Source organism: Amphiura filiformis, chromosome 6, assembly GCF_039555335.1.
Source record: "Amphiura filiformis chromosome 6, Afil_fr2py, whole genome shotgun sequence".
NCBI lineage: Eukaryota > Metazoa > Echinodermata > Ophiuroidea > Amphilepidida > Amphiuridae > Amphiura > Amphiura filiformis.
Genome location: NC_092633.1, coordinates 12331128 through 12354747, shown reverse-complemented (window position 1 = coordinate 12354747; position 23620 = coordinate 12331128). Strand labels below are relative to the sequence as shown.

Genomic DNA, 23620 nt, shown 5'->3' with positions numbered 1-23620 from the left:
TTGTGATGTCTCATAACATGTCAGCATGTTCTATTTAGCATTTATTTTGATATACAGTATCCAAGATAGAGTTGTATAGCACTTTAGCAGGCTATTCCATGTAAAATCACACTCCCCCTGTAAAAGATATTTCTAACATCTTCCACTGAGGATGCATGATTTTGAAATGGAATAACCCAATAGCAGGCTATTGTGAATAAAGCATATTCTCATTTGCTGTTAACATACAAAACCAGTCATTAATATCGAAATATTACAAAATGTATTCAAATGAGTATAATACAAACATACCTTTTTATTGCACCTTATTCAGTTCTTACATAGCAAGAATCTATAAAACATTTTTTTTTCTTTGACTGAGACATCATTTTGCAGCCTCTTGTTTCTGGGCACTTGAATTCACAATCTTCTTGCGAACCATTTGCATCATCAGACCTTATCAGAAAACTGAACTAACATGCTCTAACCATCACAAGTCTACATTTATTTGTTTTTTAATTTAATCTTATACTGGAATGAACTTGCTTTTTGTTCAAATTGCTATGTTGGTTTAGCATAGCACTTAGCTTTTTTACGCAATGTGTCTGAGACATTTTTTTTTGCCTTATGAACCAGTGATTTGTCATTTACATTTTATAGGATGCAATGCAAATTTCCTCTTGTTCATATTTGATTTTGACTCCTGTATTACATGATGTACTTACTACACATTGTTGCCTTTCATCCTGCCTGGAAATACAGACTTAAGCTTTGCCTTGCCTTCTACCGTCAAAGGTGTTTATATCAAAAGCATAAAAATACTTTAAAAATAATTATTTTTCTATAAAAATACAATTCAAATTTATTAATGTAAAACCTGCAAATATTTCATGTGAATAATGATTGTCTAAAATAAAGTTTGTCTTGACATTCTTTGGTCTACACTACTTAATCATCTTAAGCTATCTTAATATTTAATCAAATATTGACAAAATAAATGAATGGGCTGAAATCCCAAATGTTTTGTGACAGTATAATTATCATAAAACTGACACCAACTGCCATGACATAATCCATGATTTCAATCAAGCCTGTAGCCAGTGGATGTGATTCATCATACACCCCCATCAATTGACAAAAAGGTTCACTTTCTAGGGACCAAATGTCCCCAAGCATAATTATCCAAATTATAAAAAAAATCAACAAAGGGAACACTTTGTCATTTAAAACTTCCCAAAAAAGGCCAATTTTCCAGGAAAAAAAAAATCATTTTTTTGCATGTATAAAGCAAATTTATTTAGGACAAGGTCCCCCTTAGGACCCTTAGGTCCCCCTTAGGACAAGGAACCACACCCTCCCCCAAAAATATCATGGCTACTGGCTTGTTACAAATAATTACCCTGTAACTTAATCAGTGATCAATGCAAGAAAATGCTTGTATGTGGACAACATGCATACCAAAACCTTCGCCTAATGGCGCACCTGGGCCCCTTTGCCTTGGGGTAAATTTCATGTACAAATAGAGAGCTCTCTCCTCTACAAATCCCAACAAGAATTAAGGGTATGTGCCCTTATTTGCTGGTGGAATTTTCATGGGAGGGCACTTTTACGATGAGTTTGCTCTTGATAAATATGGACAAAAATGCCAAAAATAAACAGCTGTCCTTCACTTGCCCCTTTATAGTGACCTAATTTTCCCCAATACTTTGTGGGCAAATCTGTCAAAAGTAGGAAAATTATCCTTTGTGTAAAAGAGCACCGCATTTGCTTAACACAGAAATCTTCTACTACAGGATTATACAGCTTTACTATGATGTAAGCTGCTTAAGGTTGGTCTTAACCCTGGAATTATGGAAACTTTCGGGCCTCATAACTGCTAAATTGTTGGTCTAAAGTATATAAAAGTATACATATTTAAAATGGTAAAGACTTGATAAATTCATCTGTGAGGTCAAATTTGGGCCAAAATGCTAATATTTGGCCCAAAATCCCCCAAAACTGGATTTTTTTTTGCCCACTTCTTTTTCGTTAAACGTAACAAAAAATTCTTGGGCTAAAAAAATTTTTGGTCAAAATTTAAAAAAACAGCTCCTAGATATTGTTATCTAGTTTTTAAAAATTAATGAAAAAAAAAATTGGTCCAAGAATTTTTTTGTTACGTTTAACGAAATAGAAGTGGACCAAAAAACCATTTTTTGGGGGATTTTGGGCACAAATTTGCCATTCTAAATATGTATACTTTTATATACTTTAGACCAACAATTTAGCAGTTATGAGGCCCGAAAGTTTCCATAATTCCAGGGTTAAGACCAAACTTAATTCCTCAATGGAGTATGTACACAACTCATGAATATCTTATACCAAGAATACGGTTATATGGTTTATTCCAGTAGAAACTTACACAATTCCACATCAGTGTCTAGGCCAATGAGTTTCACATTCCAATGTACATTTTGCATATACTTTGATCAGCTCGTAATCGGCGGGCCTTATAAAAATTGTCTTGTGACATCTCATCAGAAGCATCCCAAAATATTAGTCCAAATCTTATGCTTTGACTACTTTCTTTACACACAAAATATAGACCAGACAGGTCAACTAATAGGACTCTTAACTTGGGTCTATTTTTTAGCGTAGTGGTAAAAGCCTAACATTTCCCGCCTATTACGAGCTGATCAAAGTATAGCCAAAGGAGCTGCCAAACCTATAGCTAGACCATCCCTTCTGTGGGATGTTAGTCACCAAAATTGTAAAGATTTGTAAGTCTTTTTTGACCATATGTTACAATTTTTTTACCATTTTTGACAATATTTGCCAAATTCCCCCCTGAAAGTCAACTTTGTCCTTCTATGCCCCGCTGGCCCCTCTAAAATAATCCTGGCTATGATACTGCCTGCACGAATGAGAAATAAAATCCCAGAAGTCATAAACCTTCAGCAGCTTCTCAGTCCGAATGATACCATACAAACAATAGACATAATGTATGTAAAATTGTGTTATGCACCAGCTATTGTTGCCCCTGTCAAACAACATCATCTATGCATCCCTTGCCGTGACTCATATCAGGTGAAAAGAAGTACATGGATAACATGATGATGTACACTACACACAGTGTGGTACCTGAAACAGAGAAATACCCAGTCATAAACCAGTTCTACACAGTAACAATTTCTGTCCAAATATGACAATCATTTACAATAACTCAGGAATATCACATGCACCCTAAACACTTTCACAAACCATAACTCTTGCCCTAATCTTTTAATCCTAAACTGTATCCTAATTTACAGAATTGAGGGTATTACACAGCTATGTTAATTATTCTATTCCAATGACTGGACATGCTAATAGATTTAAAAAAAAGTAATATGATTTGAATACATATGAGAACACACATTTCAACATTAAAGGAAGATGTTCAAATTTCCCTTTTCCCCGCCCACAAGCAGAGTAACCCCTCACTGGTGTGTGGGCAAGTGTTAATGCTCTGCATGCAGGCCATAGGCTTCAACATAAAAAGTCCTAGTTTGAAGATATGTTCACAAAATATTAAGAGCTATCTCAAGAGCCACTAGACCAGACCAATACTGGGCTTGTTTGTACTCATTTGAATGCAAATTATATGCCGATTCCAAATATGGTCATGAAAATGTACAATTCTGAACTTTTTGAACGTTTCGGAAAATGTGGAACTTGCCTGCAGTTGCACCTGTATGGATGTGGATAAGGTACAGCCACAGACTTAAAACCAGAGAACAAAGACTCCCTATACCACCACATACAATAGCGTCAGATATGGTGGGAAAATTTGGAAGTATTCAGGTCCATGCCGACTGTGCGCGGAAACAAACGAAAACAATTCTGCATCTCATCTGAAGCATTTAGGTATCGCGTACAGGTCACATCAAGTGCGTCTCTCAAATGAGTCTGGTATGTAATGTTGTGCTCACATGACAACGCCTGTCTCAAAAATATTCCGAGCGAAACCGAATATGCCCACTTTTTGCTCCGTGCGTGTATTAAGATGGCGGTTGAGTCCGGTTCTCTGGTTTTAATTCTGTGGGTAAAGCCCTGAAGAATATTATTTATCTGTAACAATTATATGAATATGAAAACCCAAGCCAAATCTAATAGTTTTTGCAAACTCACCTTGGAAGTAATCAGCCTTTCCATCATTAAATACGTAATTCATGATAATTACACTGATGATCACAGACCATAAATGTAAGTCATTGAAGACCATATGAAAATGAAGCCCACCCCCAGGCTGTAAAAAAGAAGAAGTAAATTAAAAACTACTGTTAGCTACATAAACTGTTTAAAACCTTTTTTTACCAATTCCAACTAAATATATTCAGAGATGTTAATAAGTTTCAGAGTAGCCGGCAAATAAAAAGGAGTATCCGAAGGGTTGACCTAATGAGTTAACATTTTTTCCAAAAGACTTTGTGAAATTGTGAAAAAAATTTTTTTTGCTCATGCCGAAAATCTATCAAGGAGGTGATGCAGAATATTTGACACAGAAGGGTTAACAAATTGCTAGTGCAACAGCAATTAACACCCATTACAAGTATAAACTAAAACTTTGCTTTTTTGCTTCCTAAAAAGTAACCAGTGTTTTCTTCGGCTGTCTGGGCTCGGCCCTGGGCTTCTGGACATCTCTGTGTAAATATTCTCTGGACATACTTCATGAAAGATACCACCAAGCATGGGGTATGTCTTGTATAAAAGATTTATGTTATATTGCTAAGTGTCAATTTGTCCACATCTAAAGTGCAGAAAAATGACAAACATTTGAGCTCCACTTTCCTTTATTGTCATATTGGTAAGTACCAAACAGTGGAGGTGTTAGCTCAATAAGTTGGAAAAATAAGCTGTATTTCACTCAAATGGGTACCATGATTCATGACATTTCTTGCTATTCTGATCCCCAGCTTACTGAATAAATAATGCTCACTGCACCTGGTTTTTGAAATGGTCTATTGGCATAGAACAGACCTTTCTACTAGTACTTATGAATAAGCCCAATCGCCATTGTAACTTCCGGTTTTTGAGAGCACTTTTGGGACACTTTGACCTCTGACATATCGGGGAAATTGCTCTAATTATTATTCATTTATTTATTATTGTAATAATGTTATCTAGTAAATAATTAATTTATATAATAAACATATTTTTGGAATTTGTTTTTATTTTAGTAAAACTTTTTTAAATTATATTTTGTATGCACAAAAACCAATTTTTCTGAATTTTCGCGATAGGTCAGAGGACAAAGTGTCCTAGAAATGCAAAAACTGTCCCACAATGCACTGCAAACTTCTAATGCCGATTTGGCTTATTGGAAGTACATCTTACACATTTCAAAACTGTGTTTTAAACAGTTAATTTATTGAATTAAAGTTTTAACTTCAACACTACACTATTTTTCGCTCACCTGGAACGTTTTCACTAGTCCGACTAGCATCTGCAGCAGATGGTGATGCGGTGATGATATCTTGTCTACAATCGGGATATTCCTCACTGATGATGTCATGTGATTGACAGAATGACGTCACAGGATGTTACGATGTAGCGCCTATGACATGACGTCATCAGTGAGGATGCTAGTCGGACTAGTGAAAACGTTCCAGGTGAGCGAAAAATAGTGTAGTGTTGAAGTTAAAACTTGAATTCATTTTATCTACCACTACGTATGAATATCCACTCGTATAGTTAATTTATTATTGACTTACTATGAGTGCATTGGTAAGAACTAGCACAGGGATTTGTACCAGACACACTTGAACTGCAACAGAACTGCCAATATCAATACTGAAAACAAGCAAAAATATTTTAGAATGAAAATCAATGACAACAATAAAAATCTTATTTTAGATCATTTTTGTCAAGACTGAATGCAAAAGAGAGAATGAAAGTAATAAAGAGACATTGAACGAAGAAAGGGGACAGGAAACCCAAAATGAAGATGGAGAAAGAGGGGAAAGAAAAGAAACAATCGAGAAAGAAAACAAAATGGAGGGAGACTTCTCATCTGTAGAATCAGTTGAATTTTTCTTCTTGAGTGTAATTCATGTCAGTAATGCTTCTGATTCAAGTGTAATAATACTTTTTGTGCATGGGAGTATTAATTAGTTAGCTGCATGGCTTTTGATTGACAGAATTTTCTTTCTTGCAAACTATTTTTCTAGTATCAGTTTCACTTTCTCAAGAATTTCAGAATTGATTCTCGTAGGTTTCAGTACACATATATTATGAGTTAAAATTGCAGAATATTAAACTGAAACTAAAAGTACCTGTTTTCTACACCATTTGTGACACAATCTGGTCCATGGGGGAAAAGGTGCCAAATTTTTAAATTGAGATTATAAAAACCAAAATATGGAGTAAAAAAATCAATAAAATACATAGAAAAAAAAACATCACAAAACCTCAGAACATTAGAACCAAGTATGCTAGACCTTTGGTATTCCCAGTATATGATAGCCTAATGTTTGTATAAAGCCACTTTTGGTCCCTATGGAGCAGATTGTAACAAATTTGTAATCAAGAGTATCAAGAGGAATGAGTCTAATGTTGACAATTTTCAATTCTGATTTTAGTTTATTTATTCATTCATCATTTAAAAATACTGATGCATGGTCTAAACCCCATTAATATTGAATTTCTGGTTATAAAATTGCGAGTATTTGTATTTCTCTAAGAAAGACAAACTAAAACAATATTAGTGACATATGACTGGTAATACCTACATACCTAAGGCTGATGTTGTTTTTCATTGCAAACTGTACCCCATTCATAATCTCTGGTATATCAGGTACTACTGCCAATATTGTTACACCAATGAACATCTAGAAAATAAGAAAATAAGAATATTTGACACATTATGTACCATAGATCAGATACACTTACTGGAATTGTACTTCTTTAGACACAGATTTTGTTTAAAACTGATTTACCAAATGATCAACAAGGTTAATTTGATCATAATAATATGTTGTGAGTCACAATAGCACTGTATGGGGAGTAAGAGAGGGGCCCACTGTATGGTGAGTAATAGAGAGGGACCAAGGAAAGGGGCCCACTGTATGGCCAGTAAGAAAGAGAGAGCCCCAGGAGAGGGGCCCACTGTATGGCCAGTAAGAGAGAGGGCCCCAGGAGGGACCTACTGTATGGCAAGTAAGAAAGAGGGCCCCAGGAGAGGGGCTCACTGTATGGCCAGTAAGAGAGAGGGCCCCAGGAGAGGGGCCCACTGTATGGCCAGGAAAAGAGAGGGGCCCTATGGTAGTGAGGCTTTCAAAAATTTAATCAGGTGAGAACATGGTGCATACACTTCTTTCTACCAGGTATTGTTACTATTAACCTTACCAGTTCCAAGAAATCATGCTCATAAGTTTACAATTTTATTTTGCAACAAACTTCAAATGAAATTTTGTAGATTGTCAACTTCAACCGCTGCACCAATTCACATCAAGGTACAATTCTTTATCCTTTATGGTACAATTGTGGTTTACCCGGGGCACCCTGTGTTTTAGGGTTAGGGTTAAACTCACAGGGTATACCAGAATTATTTCCACATCAATATACACCATACCAGTTCCAATCATTTGTGCTCACAAGCTCATTATTAGATCAGACAGAGTGAGGGAATCGATGCCTAAACAGCCAGGAAGAATGCTGCATCCAGTGGATGCATAAAAAAGGTTGAAACTTACCTCAGAAACACCGCTCTCTGTTAAAATAGGTTCCATGTTTTGTACGACTACTTCAGCACATAATGACATAGCAACCACCGATAACAACAAGATGATGGCACTCTTTATTCTACCCCAGTGTGCTATGGACTTGTGTTGTGCATGCTCTGTATAAGAGAAGGTATAGGCAAACAGATGGAGTATTACATACACATAACAAGATGATGGCTCTCTTTATTCTACCCCAGTGTGCTATGGACTTGTGTTGTGCATGCTCTGTATGGGAGAGGGTATAGGCAAACAGATGGAGTATTACAACTTCAGGGCTAAAAAGATATTGAGTATGTGTCCTATTTCCTATAAACTGCTCCTATTCATAAATACAATGGAACAAACCTCACTATCTATAATTATGTGATGCAATCTGCATATACAAACATCTTGAAGATTAACAAAATACTGAAAACACTAAAGGTCTACCATACTTGGTTCTAAAGTTCTGAAGTATTGTGATTTGTATTTTATTATGTATTTTATTGTTTTTTACTCCATATTTTTGTTTTTTGCCCTTATCTCAATTTCAAATTTGCCGCCTTTACTTAGCCCCCATGGACCAGATTGTGTGACATATAATAAAACAAGAAATGGGTTGAAATAACATGTTTTGTAAGAGAGTGTATCAATTTCCAGCTTCACTTTCTAACAAAACTAGTTTAATTCACATGGCTTTGCTAATATTGTGGTTTGTTCTCTAAAATCAACTATCGTAATTGGCAAAGTGCTTTTGTACTGATCCTACCACTCTTCCTGATTATGGCATAAAAACAAACAAACTAGGTGACATGATATAACACAAGTTGTTCGGCCAATGAGGTGCTGATGTGATGATGACATGATTCAATTAGCTAAACAGCGCCAAATCTGCAGAGTGCTGAAAGACCTTGCTGAATATTTTAATACAATTAACATCATCATTCCTGTTCAATAGCAACCACATTAAGTTGGTACAAAATACACACATATGTCACTTTTCTCCAATATCCTGCATATTTTATATGCAAATTCCCTTTTATATCAAGCAGTTGGAAAGTTCAACAAAGTAAACAGGTTATGACTTACGTATTGCATGTAGATGTTCTTCCAGTACATGGGCATGCGTCTTCAGTGTGTACACAAGACCGACAACATATGCAAATAATGAAAGGCTTGCACAGATGTAAATCAAAGGTAACACTTTGTTACTGTAGAAGTCCCCATTCTTATCAACCTGCAAACAAAAAACAACGTTTAATACATAGCAGGATGTAATCTGGTATTGGACTCTGTCATACTGACATACATAAGCTTAAAAAGTTACCTTTTCAGAGTCTGTATTGAGCAGCGACGTAGCGGACGCTAACAAATGTGGAGTTGTAAATAAAATCAGCTGCCCCGAGTGCATGGACACTTATGTTGGTGACACAGCAAGAGCCCTCACCACTAGGGTCAAAGAACAAACAAGAACCACAGTCCCGCTGACAGCGATTGGTGAACATACATCAAAGCACAAACACAACATCAGTTTGGACAATGTAGAATTAATCGGTAGGAGGATAGCTTTTGAACCGAAAGATCAGAGAAGCCTTAGAGATCATGACACAAAGGCCTACACTCAACAGGGATGCCCTGCCTGCCATCTATGACGATCTGCTGTCACTGCATGGAGGAGTGTAATCACTACACTGAATGAAGACACTGTGAATGTGTCGCAAGCTACGTCGCTGCTCAATACAGACTCTGAATAGGTAACTTTTTAAGCTAATATGTTTAGTACGCTTTTTTTTGCAGTGAACATAATGATAATTTATTCCTCATGACCATCATCATCGTCGTTATCATATTATCCCTTTTTTTCTGCTAAGCATTTTGTATCACTTTTTCATTATTTGTAACTGTCCGCCACAAATGGGCTGTAATGTCGGCATTTTCACTTTTCAGATAATAACAGGCAAATTCTCCTCAAAATAAGCATCATCGATATATATTACATGTGCTTGTTTGCAAGGTAGTAAAATATCAGTAACAGAGTTGGGAAATACTTTGTTTTCTATTGTTTTTTAATGGACCATAAGCTCTGCCGACCTCTCAGCTCATTTGCAGTGGATGATGACAAATGAATTATCTCAAAACAAGCTCTATCAACATTACATTCCATTTGTGGTGGATAGTCACATTTATGAACTTTTTGAAATAACTTTCTATTTTCTAATATTACAAACATTTTCATATTATCTGTGATAACTACTGTAATACTCACTAAATTATTGTGGCACTGCAAACATGTGAGACTCTCTGAGGGTAAGTTGGTGCCATTGATTGCACATTGCTGAAAAGAAAAGAAATTGTGATGTGCTATTCCATTTGAAATGATTGTTTTTTAATAATTTTTTAATAACCCTCCGATTTTGGAGTTTTTATGTAGCATCATAAACACTCGAAATTGGAGGTTTTATGGCGATGCAGAACCTCCAAATCGGAGTAACTTCATACCTCATTATTCTTTGTACTTTTGATGGCAATAAAATTAAAATGAATGAAAATCCAATTGTTAAGAATTAATTAGAGAGCTTTGGGGCCTTTAAAAAAATTAGAATCACTTTGCATTAACATGTTATATAAGCCTTTCCCTTCTATTATAACTTGAAAGCATTATTTTACCATAATATAATTTTATTCTTATCATTTTGTTATTCAAGTTTATGAGCTTCTATATGATGTAATGAAACAAACAAGCCATTTACCAAGCAGGCAAATTGTGTGGATGGGCAGGTGTATGTGTTGAGTTGTTGTTGTTGTTGTTGGGGGGGGGGGGGTGAGGGTGACTTACAAATGAGGAAACACATATTAAAATACCATTGAAACTGTGGACAAACAGCAACCATGGTTTCCTTTCCCCTAATACTATTGCAAACAATGTAAAAATACATATAAGACCATGTTTAGTTTGCCGGGGGAAAGGGTCAGGTCTCAGCTGGTTTGGAACTTTGCTTTGAGCATGCCAGGTCCTCGGTTAGATTGGAACAAAAAGGTGTGTGTGTGGCGGCGGGTCCATCCATATTTGTCATTTTATATATAACTGCGACATGCTTACCTGACATATCCAGCTCCCATAAGTCTTTGAGAAAATGGTTGGAGTAAATGCACCAGCTACAGATATGAATAGAAGTGACGCACTAACAGCGGCTGACTTCATGTTGAATCTCTGCTCACTGTGCTTAATGCCACCTACTATCATACATATACCCTACAATGAGATGACAAGAAACATCAAAATGAATAGAAGGGATGCACTAACAGCAGCTGACTTCATGTTGAATCTCTGCTCACTGTGCTTAATGCCACCTACTATCATACATATACCCTACAATGAGATGACAAGAAACATCAAAATGAATAGAAGGGATGCACTAACAGCAGCTGACTTCATGTTGAATCTCTGCTCACTGTGCTTAATGCCACCTACTATCATACATATGCCCTACAATGAGATATCAAGAAACATCAAAATGAATAGAAGGGATGCACTAACAGCGGCTGACTTCATGTTGAATCTCTGCTCACTGTGCTTAATGCCACCTACTATCATACATATGCCCTACAATGAGATATCAAGAAACATCAAAATGAATAGAAGGGATGCACTAACAGCGGCTGACTTCATGTTGAATCTCTGCTCACTGTGCTTAATGCCACCTACTATCATACATATGCCCTATAATGAGATATCAAGAAACATCTAAATGAATAGAAGGGATGCACTAACAGCGGCTGACTTCATGTTGAATCTCTGCTCACTGTGCTTAATGCCACCTACTATCATACATATACCCTACAATGAGATGACAAGAAACATCTAAATGAATAGAAGGGATGCACAACAGCGGCTGACTTCATGTTGAATCTCTGCTCACTGTGCTTAATGCCACCTACTATCATACATATGCCCTACAATGAGATGACAAGAAACATCAAAATGAATAGAAGGGATGCACTAACAGCTGCTGACTTCATGTTGAATCTCTGCTCACTGTGCTTAATGCCACCTACTATCATACATATGCCCTACAATGAGATGACAAGAAACATCAAAATGAATAGAAGGGATGCACTAACAGCAGCTGACTTCATGTTGAATCTCTGCTCACTGTGCTTAATGCCACCTACTATCATACATATGCCCTACAATGAGATGACAAGAAACATCAAAATGAATAGAAGGGATGCACTAACAGCTGCTGACTTCATGTTGAATCTCTGCTCACTGTGCTTAATGCCACCTACTATCATACATATGCCCTACAATGAGATGACAAGAAACATCAAAATGAATAGAAGGGATGCACTAACAGCTGCTGACTTCATGTTGAATATCTGCTCACTGTGCTTAAAGCCATATTATAACATTTGCTGTTGAGGACGCCCTCACTGATTTTTTAAAATTCATTTTTTTACACAATTATATTGTACTTTATTAAACCAATATACCCTGCAAAAATCAAGACTCTAGGTGCTGTAGTTTTGTCAAAATCCGATATTTTGAATAAAGCGCCGGAACCGAGTCTTATTATTACGATGGAATTATTAGTCGAACGCATACACGATGTTCATAACACACAGTGCGGGACGGTGATCTACACAACAAAGGGTCGTACCATAACATGACCGAAGGAGTGGTACGTATTGGCGACATACTGCCGCTGGTAGTAAATTCCAATTTTCTTTGCTTTGACGTAGTTGTTCGGCTCAAAAATAAAAGGGATATATCTGACAGTAAAACTAACATTTTATGTCAAAGAAATGCTAATCTATTTTGTATGATAATGTTATAATATTGCTTTAATGCCACCTACTATCATACATATGCCCTACAATGGGATGACAAGAAACAGCAAAATGGTATGGTCTATTCATGTTGAAATCCATACATCCCCTATGGAAGACATGACCCTAGTCTCCCACAAAGGGAGTGTAGATTTCAAATAGAGTCACCCATTCAGGTAACCCCATTTAAAAGTCACACTCCATGTGTGGAAGATTAAGGTCATTTCTAGCCCAATGATAAAATATGCCACCTGTTACAATTCAGCGCAAGGGATGTTTTATAAAGTTAATTCTTTTTTTTTTTTGCACATAAAAACCATCTGAAACCGATGTGTGGGTGCAAAAGGGTTTCCCCACACATGCATGCAGGCTCACAAAATGGGTGCCCAAGTCACACATCAAAATATGAAGAAAATGAAAATAACTAAACACGCATCATTTTAATCAGGGCGATTTCACTTGGAGAAGTGGGGAAAAACACCAAATTAGTGTATTTTGAGCCGAAAACCTACTAGAATTTGAAGTCCGCCAGTTGCCACCCCTCCACCAAATCCCATCACATTGAAGAAATGCATTGTGGGAAGTGTAAGATATCTTCTCTACTGTTGTCATGGTCTTCAACATTTAAATGGACGAACCAAGGAAGCATGAATTACCACAGCATAATAGTGCAAATGTTGGCATTTCTTGTAAAATGATAAAAAAAACAATCGAACAAAACAAATAAAGCCAAACGTTGACTTACTGGCACAAGCAACATGGTAGCTAATAATGTCCCTGTCAAGGCTGACTGCACCAAGTCTTCATAGCATGGTCCTTCACCCTTCTTATACTTCAGTAAGGCTGATATATAAAGGACGATTTCTACTATAGATCCAAAGGTGGCATTCAGTACAGCCCCTACAGCATGTGTACTCTGTGCTGAAATACTACAAAAAATATGAAAAATGGGTGATTTATAGCACACTTAAACAAGCACTGCTCAGTATTTGGTCTATTACAATGATTAGAGAAATGAACTTGCACTTATATAATATTCGAGACTCTCTAGCTAGTGATAATGTCTAAACACAACACAATTGTTTTAACATAAAAAAGCAAAAATTATGAAGACAATTTGATAATAAAATTGGGTCATTTATGAAAAAAGGGAAATTTGCTTGAAATTATAAACTTCACAGACCAAACACTAGTCAAATCATAATACAGCTACAGTTAATTCTAACCAAACAATGATTCCAACAGGCTCAATCATCCTTACGTTACAATGTGAATGCAGGAAGGCATACATATACCAAGAAAATACTCTCATTTATTGAAAATGATTCAAAAATCAAGTGTGTGTATTCTTTATTTATCAAACTAAAATAGTATTTTTCTTCAGTCCCAACAGAATGAAAAATATTGTCAATTCCATGAATTGCAATTTGGAGTCATTTTTGTAATGGCTAATTTTCAATGGTGTCTTTCATATTTTATTCTCAAAAATGTTTTCCATATTTTTATTTCTATTTATTTTCAATCAATCAATCAATCAATCAATCAATCAATCAATCAATCAATCAGTCCTTACCTGGCAATTCCCATTCCAATGTAATAGGCTAGAGGAATGATAGCTAGCAAACCCATCACAAATTTCTACAAAACAAGACAAGTATAGACAGTAACAATAAACAAAATTTTCTAAGAAAACTACATGTAAATTGCAATTGTATAACAAAGTAAAAAGAAAGTAGGCACTTGTCTAAATTCAATTCAAAAGAGAAAACAGATATGGATCAGCATCTTAAAAGTAGGCACCTATTGCTCCTGTGCCCGTGGATATGCATACCCTTGGACATATGCTGGCTTATATTTAAATCTGTTGAAAAAATTGATTGAACTTAAGTAAACAAATTTTTTGAGGGCATAAGTCTGATTGATGCTTTTTAAAGATCAAAGTAGGGTGGGCAAATTTATTCAAACGATGGGCAAACATCAATTTCTGTATAGAATTTTGTTAGCTATACTTTGATGCCTCACTTTGATGCTTTACTTTGTAGTAGAAAAGAGATTCAAATTTATTTAAAAATATAAGATATTTAATGAAATTGGTGCAGCTCAAAGAGTTGCAAACTATAATAATATACACCTTTACTGCATGTATTTACAATCCCGGATAAAATGGTTTGACACTTTGATAACGATATTTTCCCCCATTCCCCTCAGGTCAATGTTGCCAGTTGTTTATTTCGCCATGCACCCCTTAGAGACACTGGTTTACTAACTACTTTGACCAGGATTTCAGTACATAGGTACATGATAGGTACATGTGCACACCACGTATGCACTACTCTGTAATCAGTAGGGGCAATGCACTGGTCATGAACTATAAGTGACATGTTCATATTTATTATATTTTCATTTCAATTAACAAATCATTACAATATTACAGTTTTTATACTACTTACCACATTAGTATCTACTGCATCCTTAAATTTATCTAAAAATCCAAGCAGAAGTGTAATGACAACAAACACAAGTAAATCTGAGGAAGAGACTGGTTAAGGATTATGATAGTTCCAAACTTCTATATCTGACCAAAATTGTAGTAGTAGATAAAATGATTAAAGAGTTTAACTTCAACACTACACTATTTTTTCGTTCACCTGGAACATTTTCATTAGTTCGACTAGCATCTTCAGCAGATGGTGATGCTGTGATAATATTTTGTCTACATTTGGGATATCTCTAACTGATGACATCATATGATTGACAGGATGACGTCATAGCATGTTACGATGCCCCCCGGGCATCAGCAAGTTAACCCAGATAGGATCTATTTCTAGACCTTTGTCACAATTGCTTCCAGAACTCTACGCCTACGGGAATACTCTTTTTGCTCCCGTTCAAGGACTTTTACATTTTCCCAGTCAATCTGGTGTCCTTTATATCTTACGACATACTCCCTGACAGCCGATTTGGAACTGCCAGCGGTGGATTTGTGTTCGCTGATCCTTTTCTCGAGCTTCCTGGCCGAATATTAAAAAAAAAAAGATTGGAACTTCATCTTGGTCATCTGCAGTCAACACCCATGTGGAGAGTTAAACTAAAAAGGATACTGACAAGAATGACATTCATTCCATCCACAGTGTATTTGTAGTAGTACAGGTTAACAGCTTCATACGCACACATGATTACTTCACTTGGACCATGGTCATGCTGAAATAAGGAATCATGTTGGAATTAATGGCTAACACTCAACATAAAATTGAGTTTATCATACAATGTAGTTCAACAACTTATATGACAACTTATGGTGGTATTTGAGGCATTTTAGAAGTGCTTTATGCATGTTTAAAACAGATTAATTGAGTAGAGCAAAGCACACTTATCAATATGCCTTTTGTTTGAAACAAATTGGACATATGGTTTTCATCTGTTTAACACATGCTCTGAGCATTTATTAATTTCCAAAAATATCCTCATATACCACCTTAACTTGATCAATGCTCAAATAGTGGTTTAATTTTACCAGAACAGATCATTCAATTACATAAACATAGGAATGACATCCAATGTAAAATATTGTGTTCTTTTTAATTACATGACAATGTTTTGCATGATTCTGTAATATATGTGTTCTAATTTTGCTCAAATATTTTTTAAATGGGCTTATCCATAACTACAACAAGCAAGCCTTGGGTCTTTTTTGTTGTTGTTATTATTATTATATATTATTTGTTTTATTTCCCCCAATACTGTTCTATCATCTTCTTAACAGAAATTGTACCCAGTGTATTATCTGCTGGACTCATCCTCTTTACATCATTATTGAGTTATCATTGTATCGATTCAAGATAATGTAAAAGCTACTTTACCTGTACTGTACTGGACTTGTTTATATGAAGTTTCTCTGGTGGCATCAATAGCACCTTTCTGATGGTGATGATGTTCACCTAATACAGGAAGAAAATAGAAAACATTAATAACATCATGGTGGTTGTTGAGTTTGTATTAAGAATAGATTTTCCCGCAGCTGGGGGAAAATCCTAGGATCAAGTAACTGTTTCACTTGCACAGAGTTTCACTTATTTAAAAGGGCATTTTGTGATCCACAGCATCATCCCCCACTTTTCTCAAAAAAAGTTGAGATTTTTTTATCACTGGAAACCTCTGGCTATATAATGTTTTTGTACAAAAAAATTCTTGCAGATTAATTCGTTTAGCAAAGATATTGTGAAATTTGAATTTCGTTCTGGTATACCAGAACGAAATTACATTGTCTATGGAGCAGTGTAATACACAGAATCATGCATAACTCGCAAACACAAAATCGGAATCAACTGAAATTTTGGGAATAAGCTTTTTTTCGTGGATATCTACTGAAAAATGTCATAACAAGAGGATGCTAGGATCACAAACTACTCCTTTAACTGTCATCATAATCAATATTATAAGCCATGAAGGAACTTTTTTCTTTCTCAGATGTGAGTTAACTGTGAAGATAGAACCCATGGAAAACAAATGAGAGGATAAACATGATGAGAAAGACATGGACATTTTACGTGTGCTAACTTGTAAAAGTCAGGCAAGTGGATTTCTATGTGGACTTAACTGGCGGGTCAGTGAAAATATTAAAATTCTATTAGTCTGGTTACCTACCTTGCTCACAGGAATTAACACAACTGTAAACCATGTCAAAAATATAACGATACAATGTATTATGAGTAGCAATGGCATACCAAGCAATAACCACACATAGGTAGATGGCCTCTTCTGAAATAAAACAATATAAAAAATAAATGTCAGAATTTATATAGTGCCTTTTCAATTTGTTCGAAGCGCTTTACATTGATTCCGCTACCGCCAGGATATATCACACTATGTGGCTGCCAACAACAATGGTGCTGGTATGACTACCCTTAACAGCTCCCCATTACGCACTTAGACGGAGTGGAACAAGCAAGATGAAGTGTCTTGCCCAAGTACATATTACATTGGCCCTGACAGGGTTCAAACCCACATCCCTGTGATTATGAGTCAAACACCCTAACCGTTACGCTACCTTGCTCTCTATAATGCAATATGCATAGAGGAAAACAAATTATCAACAACAGAAAATATAGTAAAGTAAAACTGTGTCACATTACAATGCATCTTTTTCAGTTACAATAAACAAAGTAGGGAACCTTTCCTAAAAATGGGCACCTTTCACCCCAAATTGGTGATTTTTGCCCAAAATAGGAGATTTTCACCCAAATAGGGTGATTTTCTAGAGTGATTTTTGCCCAAAATATGGCTAATTTCACCCAAGATATAGCCATATTCACTCAAAGTTTTTTCCTGGGGGAATGAAGGGGATGTCCTCTTGGCCCCATTTATTTTGATTCAGAAATACAAAATTGTTTTAAATATGACCTATTACTTACCCAGTACTTGGCTGTATTAATCTTGACATAGTCAGCTCTTGGTCTAGTCAGTGAGAGTGGGGTATTTTCATCCAGCTCTTCACCATCCTTGTGGTAACCAACATTGTTGTCTACAACATGTCTTTCATTATCTTCCAGCTGGTAAGTTGTTTGCTGCCAAAAACAAAACATAGGATTAAGCATCATTAATTTCTTACTCTTCCCATAACCCTTTGCAATATGATAATAAACCTCATTTGAATCCCAGAGTCACATTACTTTGCACCTGTTCCCTCTGTTTTCATTCTGAGAATAGACTGGTTAAACATGGGTCAATAGTCAAGAAATAAGCATATTTTGCAAGATCTGGATGTGCTCTGTTCATTAAGGTATGTATATCGAACCATGTTGCACATAAGATTGCAAATCAGCAAAAGAAATTAAAATGGGAGAAATGCAACATGGGAAGTGTAAGATACTGTTTATTACATCATAAAATGCGACGGCGTCCATGTCAAAAGGAGATACCAGATTTCATCAAATAAACGCCCGGGGCATTGCATTTTCGAAAGGGGGGGGCGCTTATTTAAGGTCATTTTTAGAACGATAATTCCCATTAAAATCATTAGGTAAACTTAAAACTCAGGCTAAAATGATGAACTATGAACTAGAAACACTGACTTCTGGTTCACTTCCGGGTTTCCGATCCAGATTTTCGCTGATTATTGACACTATTATCGACCATGTGGGCAACTTGGTAAGCTTACTACACAAGATAACATGGAAATATCAGCATTTTTTACACATCTTGGTTGAAAAAAGTGATGGGGGTCTTTATATGAGGGGGGTGACTATTCAAGGAAATATGGTATTTAAGATATATGTAAAAACCTCAAAATTGATAAAAGTGTCACCTTTTGACATGGCATGTCACAAATAGGTCCCAAATGACCAGTAGGCCTAACAGAATTGCCTACAAATTATATTCATGTGCATTTTTCTATAAGTTTATCATGTCCTTTATGCGGGTGTTTTGTGGGCAGCCAAAGAAACCTAAGATGGCACATCATTTTAAACACTTGTTTCATAATATCCATCTGCATTTGAAAAGTTCTGATGCTAAAGCTGATTAACACCATTTTGATACTTTTTTCGTTAAGGTCACCAACATCTGTCTATAATGCTACCTTTCTACCTTTTAATTGACATTCTACTTTAAAAAATCTAATGTATATTTCTGAAATTATGATAAAAAACAGCACATATTTTCTTATTTTTGTTCTATATATTTGAAGAGTTACCTTCACCTATATCTCAAATGGAGAAAAACAGATATCTCTCAAATCAAGAAAAATGGATATATCGGTTTTTGCATGTGAAGTCTTCATTTATGCTTGGATGTCATCACAGAATCACAAGAAGCAATGAATGAAAGCAACAGAAAGTCATGCAGTGATGTGTTAATTGGCTTACCTCCTGCACAAAATATCCAAATGGCCATAAGAAATATCGTGCCAATTTGAAGCAAAATATACCTGTGTGGAAAACAATTAATATTACATTATGTTTTGTAATGCTTTTTAAATTGTTTGTACTCCCCCTAAAATTATGAGGAATTATAGCAATGCCATTCATACATAACAAAATTGAACTTTTCCAATATATTGATAATTCTGGGACGCCCTGTATATCTTGATGCATTTTCAGATTTGTGCATACTAGCCAGGTAGCGTGGTCAAGGGGTTTGGGTTTGATAGTGATTTAAAATAAATGCAAATATACTTTTGCTATTTTCAAGTCTTTGAGCATGCAATAAAACCTGAATAATATAAGATAATTATTACCTGTATTCAATCTACACTTTTAATGTTGAAAAAAAACAAACCCATTTTTTGATTTTTTTTTAAAAACGTTTGACCCATGTCTCTGTTATTTTGCACAAATGTATGCATATATTTACTTTAATATAAGAATCTGCAAAAAAATTATTATAGTCCGGAAATAGGTAAACATTCTTTACTTGTAATTAAACGATTCATGCCAGAGGCTATATAATATCATTTAAGCATCAAAGTAGATTTTTTGATACAGAGAAACAGAGTTGACACATATAGTTAATATAATTCACACGTTTATCATGTTTATTGTGACAGTATCAGATGGAGCATTTATTCCCTTAGAATAAAAAGCTGTTTTGATCTTTACGCCAATATTTCATTTCACTTTATTTGTTGGAGGTTTTGTGTGACATATCTCTCAAAAGGTAACATCACTACCGCAACAGATTGAGATAACATAACATAATAACAATAACGATTTATGAGATCTAGGCACTTAGCAAACAAAATATATAACAATCTTGCAGATACAACTAATACAAATACCAGAGTCAGAAAAATATGATGAGAACAAATAACAGATCTAGAATAAATTACGAGAAATAACAGATCTTTCTTGGAAGATGGTTTTTAGTTATTTTATTTATATTGTAGCAGTAAAATATAAAAACAGATGAATCATGAACATATCATGAAATAATTTATGTTGTGATATGAAATAAGAAACATTCATATCAAGTTTTGCAATTGGATATATATAATACGCAATATTTATGCACATTAAGCTCAAAGTCTTTTAAAATGAATATCTTATAAATCACGATTATAATCTAGGAGTATCAATTTTTTATTATGGACAATAAATACATCCATTTTCTCTGTTGACACGGCATTTCAAGATCATGATTATGTTCACTTTCATTCATACCGGGTAATACTAACAATCTAATCATTCAACATTGATGAAAATAAGTATTATTATATAGTCTATAAATTAGGCTTATACTTTAGGGTTTGATCACTTTCATGATATTAAATCAGTTGGCAAGAAAAAAAAGCCCTTCATGCAATTTAATGTTTCTCTTCTTCTATTTTCCCATTGTTTCTTCTTCTACTGAACTACAGCTAAATATGTTTACCACAATCTAAAAGGTACCCTAAATGTGTCCGAGACGATTTTTAAGACTACCCTTTTTTTTTTAATATCAGCATATTTTCCCCAATCCAGATTTTCGCCAATTATTGACGCTATTATCGACCATGTGGACAACTTGATAAGCTTACTACACAAGATAGCATGGAAATATCAGCATTTTTGAAACATCTTGGTTGAAAAAAGTGGTGGAAGCGTTTATTTGAGGGGAGGGCGACTATTTGATCTAAATACGGTAAGTATAACTTACCATGATCTTTTCCAATCACTGTAACAAACATAAGGAGTGATACTAATGAATAGACCAAAGCCAGAATCCAGCCAATGAGTATCACATACAAAACATTACCAACGGTTATTGTAGATTCTATTCAAAGAGAAAATAAAAAGAACATCATATCAATTATGATACAAAGATGGAGCACTTTATGATATTATTTTTATTCTTGTGTTGATCTTCTTCTGCATGTATAATTTGTCTCTTTAGTTACTTTTAAAATGTTCAAATAAACTTTTCCCTTCTTGTGTGTAAAAGGAATATCTAACAGTACAATAAGAATCTTCTGAAACTTAATGATTTGTCCAAACGTATCACTTGAGGGCACATTATCCAAAATAAATGCGCCCTGACTGCATCTGAAATGCAATTCCACGCAGGCAATTACACGCAGTTACATAATTTGTCCATAATATGCGCACTGTGACTTATGCTATATGCATACATGCTGCTACATACTTGGTGTAAACATTTACAACTTAAATATTGGGGCAAAAAAGTAACATTTTCTCTTTAAATCGCACTAGTATTTCTATGGTAATTTGCCATAAGTATTGATGTAACAGGATTAATTACCATAGCAATACGGTAGGTAAAAAAAATTTTGAATTGTATTGTTGTGCACTATATAAGTAGACTACACTCATTACCTGTCATATACAGTACCGCTCTTTTCGAAAACAAGTGTGAGTGAACATACATTGATGTGAAATATCCATTGAATTACGATCCAGTTCTTTATTGTCCAGGTCTTTATGCATATTCTTTGATAATCAATGGTGCAATGCAGAGTTACAACGTACATCCAGTGCAGGGCAATATATTCAAAAATTATTTGTACCTCGATCGCTATGGTAATTAATCTTGTTACATCACTACTTCTATGGCAATAATAGAATACAAATAAAGAAAGTTTCAGTATCCTTTAAAACCTTTTTACATAAAAAGATTTTACAATAAACTTATTTATATACACTGTAATTGTCTCAAACACATTATTTGGGTGTAGAAGATATACTCTGTATTTCTATTATATCACGGTTCAACAAATCAACAATGAGATTATGAAAGGTGAATAAATGTGGATCATGATAATTACCTGAAACTAGTTTGATTTCCTTTGGTTCCTGGTACAGCTTTTTGACAACATCTGATCTCTCCTGAAGAGGACGTACTGTAAGATGACTCTTCCATTTCTTGAAACCAAACTAAAACAGGAAAAGAAACAAAACTATATGTATGGTTGTCAATCGAACTGGCAGTTAAAGATGGGTGACCTGATCGATAGCCTCGTGCCCCACTTTTTCCTATCAAAATGGAGATTTTGAGAGAAGAAAGCTCACATTTTTCTCATAGAGGAAATTTTAGACCCAAATCATAACGTGGTAGCCTCATTCCATATGGTATACCCACTCACATACCGATCTATGGGCCATTGTAAAACATGTTTTTACTTCCAATACCAAAACGGCCAGGGCAATTTACCTCAAAACTTGGGAACTGGATTAGTTATAGTTTAATAACTGCGCATCAGTTATTTGGTACATGTTGTGATAAATCTAAACTGTTTGGGTTTTCTAAGATCCAAAGCAAATTTTTTAGATTTTTCACAAATTAGGGTAAACATATAACTGATGCAACGTTATTGACTGAATTCATAACCATCACTTTTTAACTTCTCACTTTAAATCTCAAGCTTTTATTGTCTGAAACTTGTGGAAATTTCGCCTTCAAAAATCAAATAGGCTAAAACAGACTAACCAATTACAGGTGTCAATATGGGTATCAATAACGTCTGTGCCTGCATGCGTATGTCATCTAACAAGACATGTGTACATTATTGATGCAAGCGAACATGAATGATAACAGATCTTCTCACCATTTATTTGGAGAGCTAGCTTTAAATACCGGTACTTACCATATAGTTTTGTGTCATTTTAGTTTCCTCCACTTCATTATCAGGTAATTCAAGGAAAACAAACTCCCTCCCAAAAAACTATCTTGTCTGGCACCGCCTGGCATCTCTCGCCTTGTCTGTCTTCTCCCCTTTTCCGTCTTTGTGTCAGTGTAACCTCTGGAACCACCTGTGGACTTTCAGCACTTGTTATAGCCATATGATCATTAGGATCTGTGTCTGATGTACTGGACAGGTTAGAAGGCGGACCGTCTCTTGTTTCCACGACGACCTCCATGGCAACAGATGAAGATGGCAATACTCTCAATTATGGTTTAAAAAAACAACTGGTTTTCTACAAAATACAAACAGAAAAAAATTTTGTTGAACATTGAAACAAATAAAGTCAATAGTGTAAAGCTCATGATCAATTTCCAAACACCACAAAAACTTGAAGCTGGTAAGATATAAAGCATTACTAACATTGGTTTCATACTGCCATGCCACTTGCTGCTGAGTGGCCTGACGCATGCAAAAT

The 23620-nt window shown here is 35.2% G+C and overlaps 1 protein-coding gene across 1 annotated transcript; it reads right to left on the bottom strand.

The window, feature by feature from the left end:
• Positions 1-23380, bottom strand: LOC140154355 (uncharacterized). The gene is made up of 20 exons (XM_072176922.1): positions 23273-23380; positions 23107-23184; positions 22288-22396; positions 21162-21278; positions 19394-19455; positions 17942-18094; positions 17175-17288; positions 16391-16468; positions 15632-15731; positions 14981-15057; positions 14104-14168; positions 13276-13459; positions 10801-10953; positions 9967-10035; positions 8790-8937; positions 7692-7837; positions 6733-6827; positions 5712-5790; positions 4129-4246; positions 1-3099 (listed from the first exon to the last, which is right to left on the bottom strand). Exons 1-20 carry the CDS (start codon positions 23378-23380, stop codon positions 3002-3004), a joined length of 2151 nt encoding a protein of 716 aa, XP_072033023.1. The 3' UTR covers positions 1-3001.
• Between the last annotated feature and the right edge of the window lie 240 nt (positions 23381-23620).

Excerpts from the sequence above, each read along its gene's own strand:
- LOC140154355 (XM_072176922.1), bottom strand. The coding sequence starts at position 23,380 with ATGGAGGTCGTCGTGGAAACAAGAGACGGTCCGCCTTCTAACCTGTCC. Across the intron at positions 16,469-17,174 it reads TGTTAATTCCTGTGAGCAAG|GTGAACATCATCACCATCAG; the intron begins GTAGGTAACCAG and ends TTCCTGTATTAG. Across the intron at positions 15,732-16,390 it reads ACAAGTCCAGTACAGTACAG|CATGACCATGGTCCAAGTGA; the intron begins GTAAAGTAGCTT and ends TCCTTATTTCAG.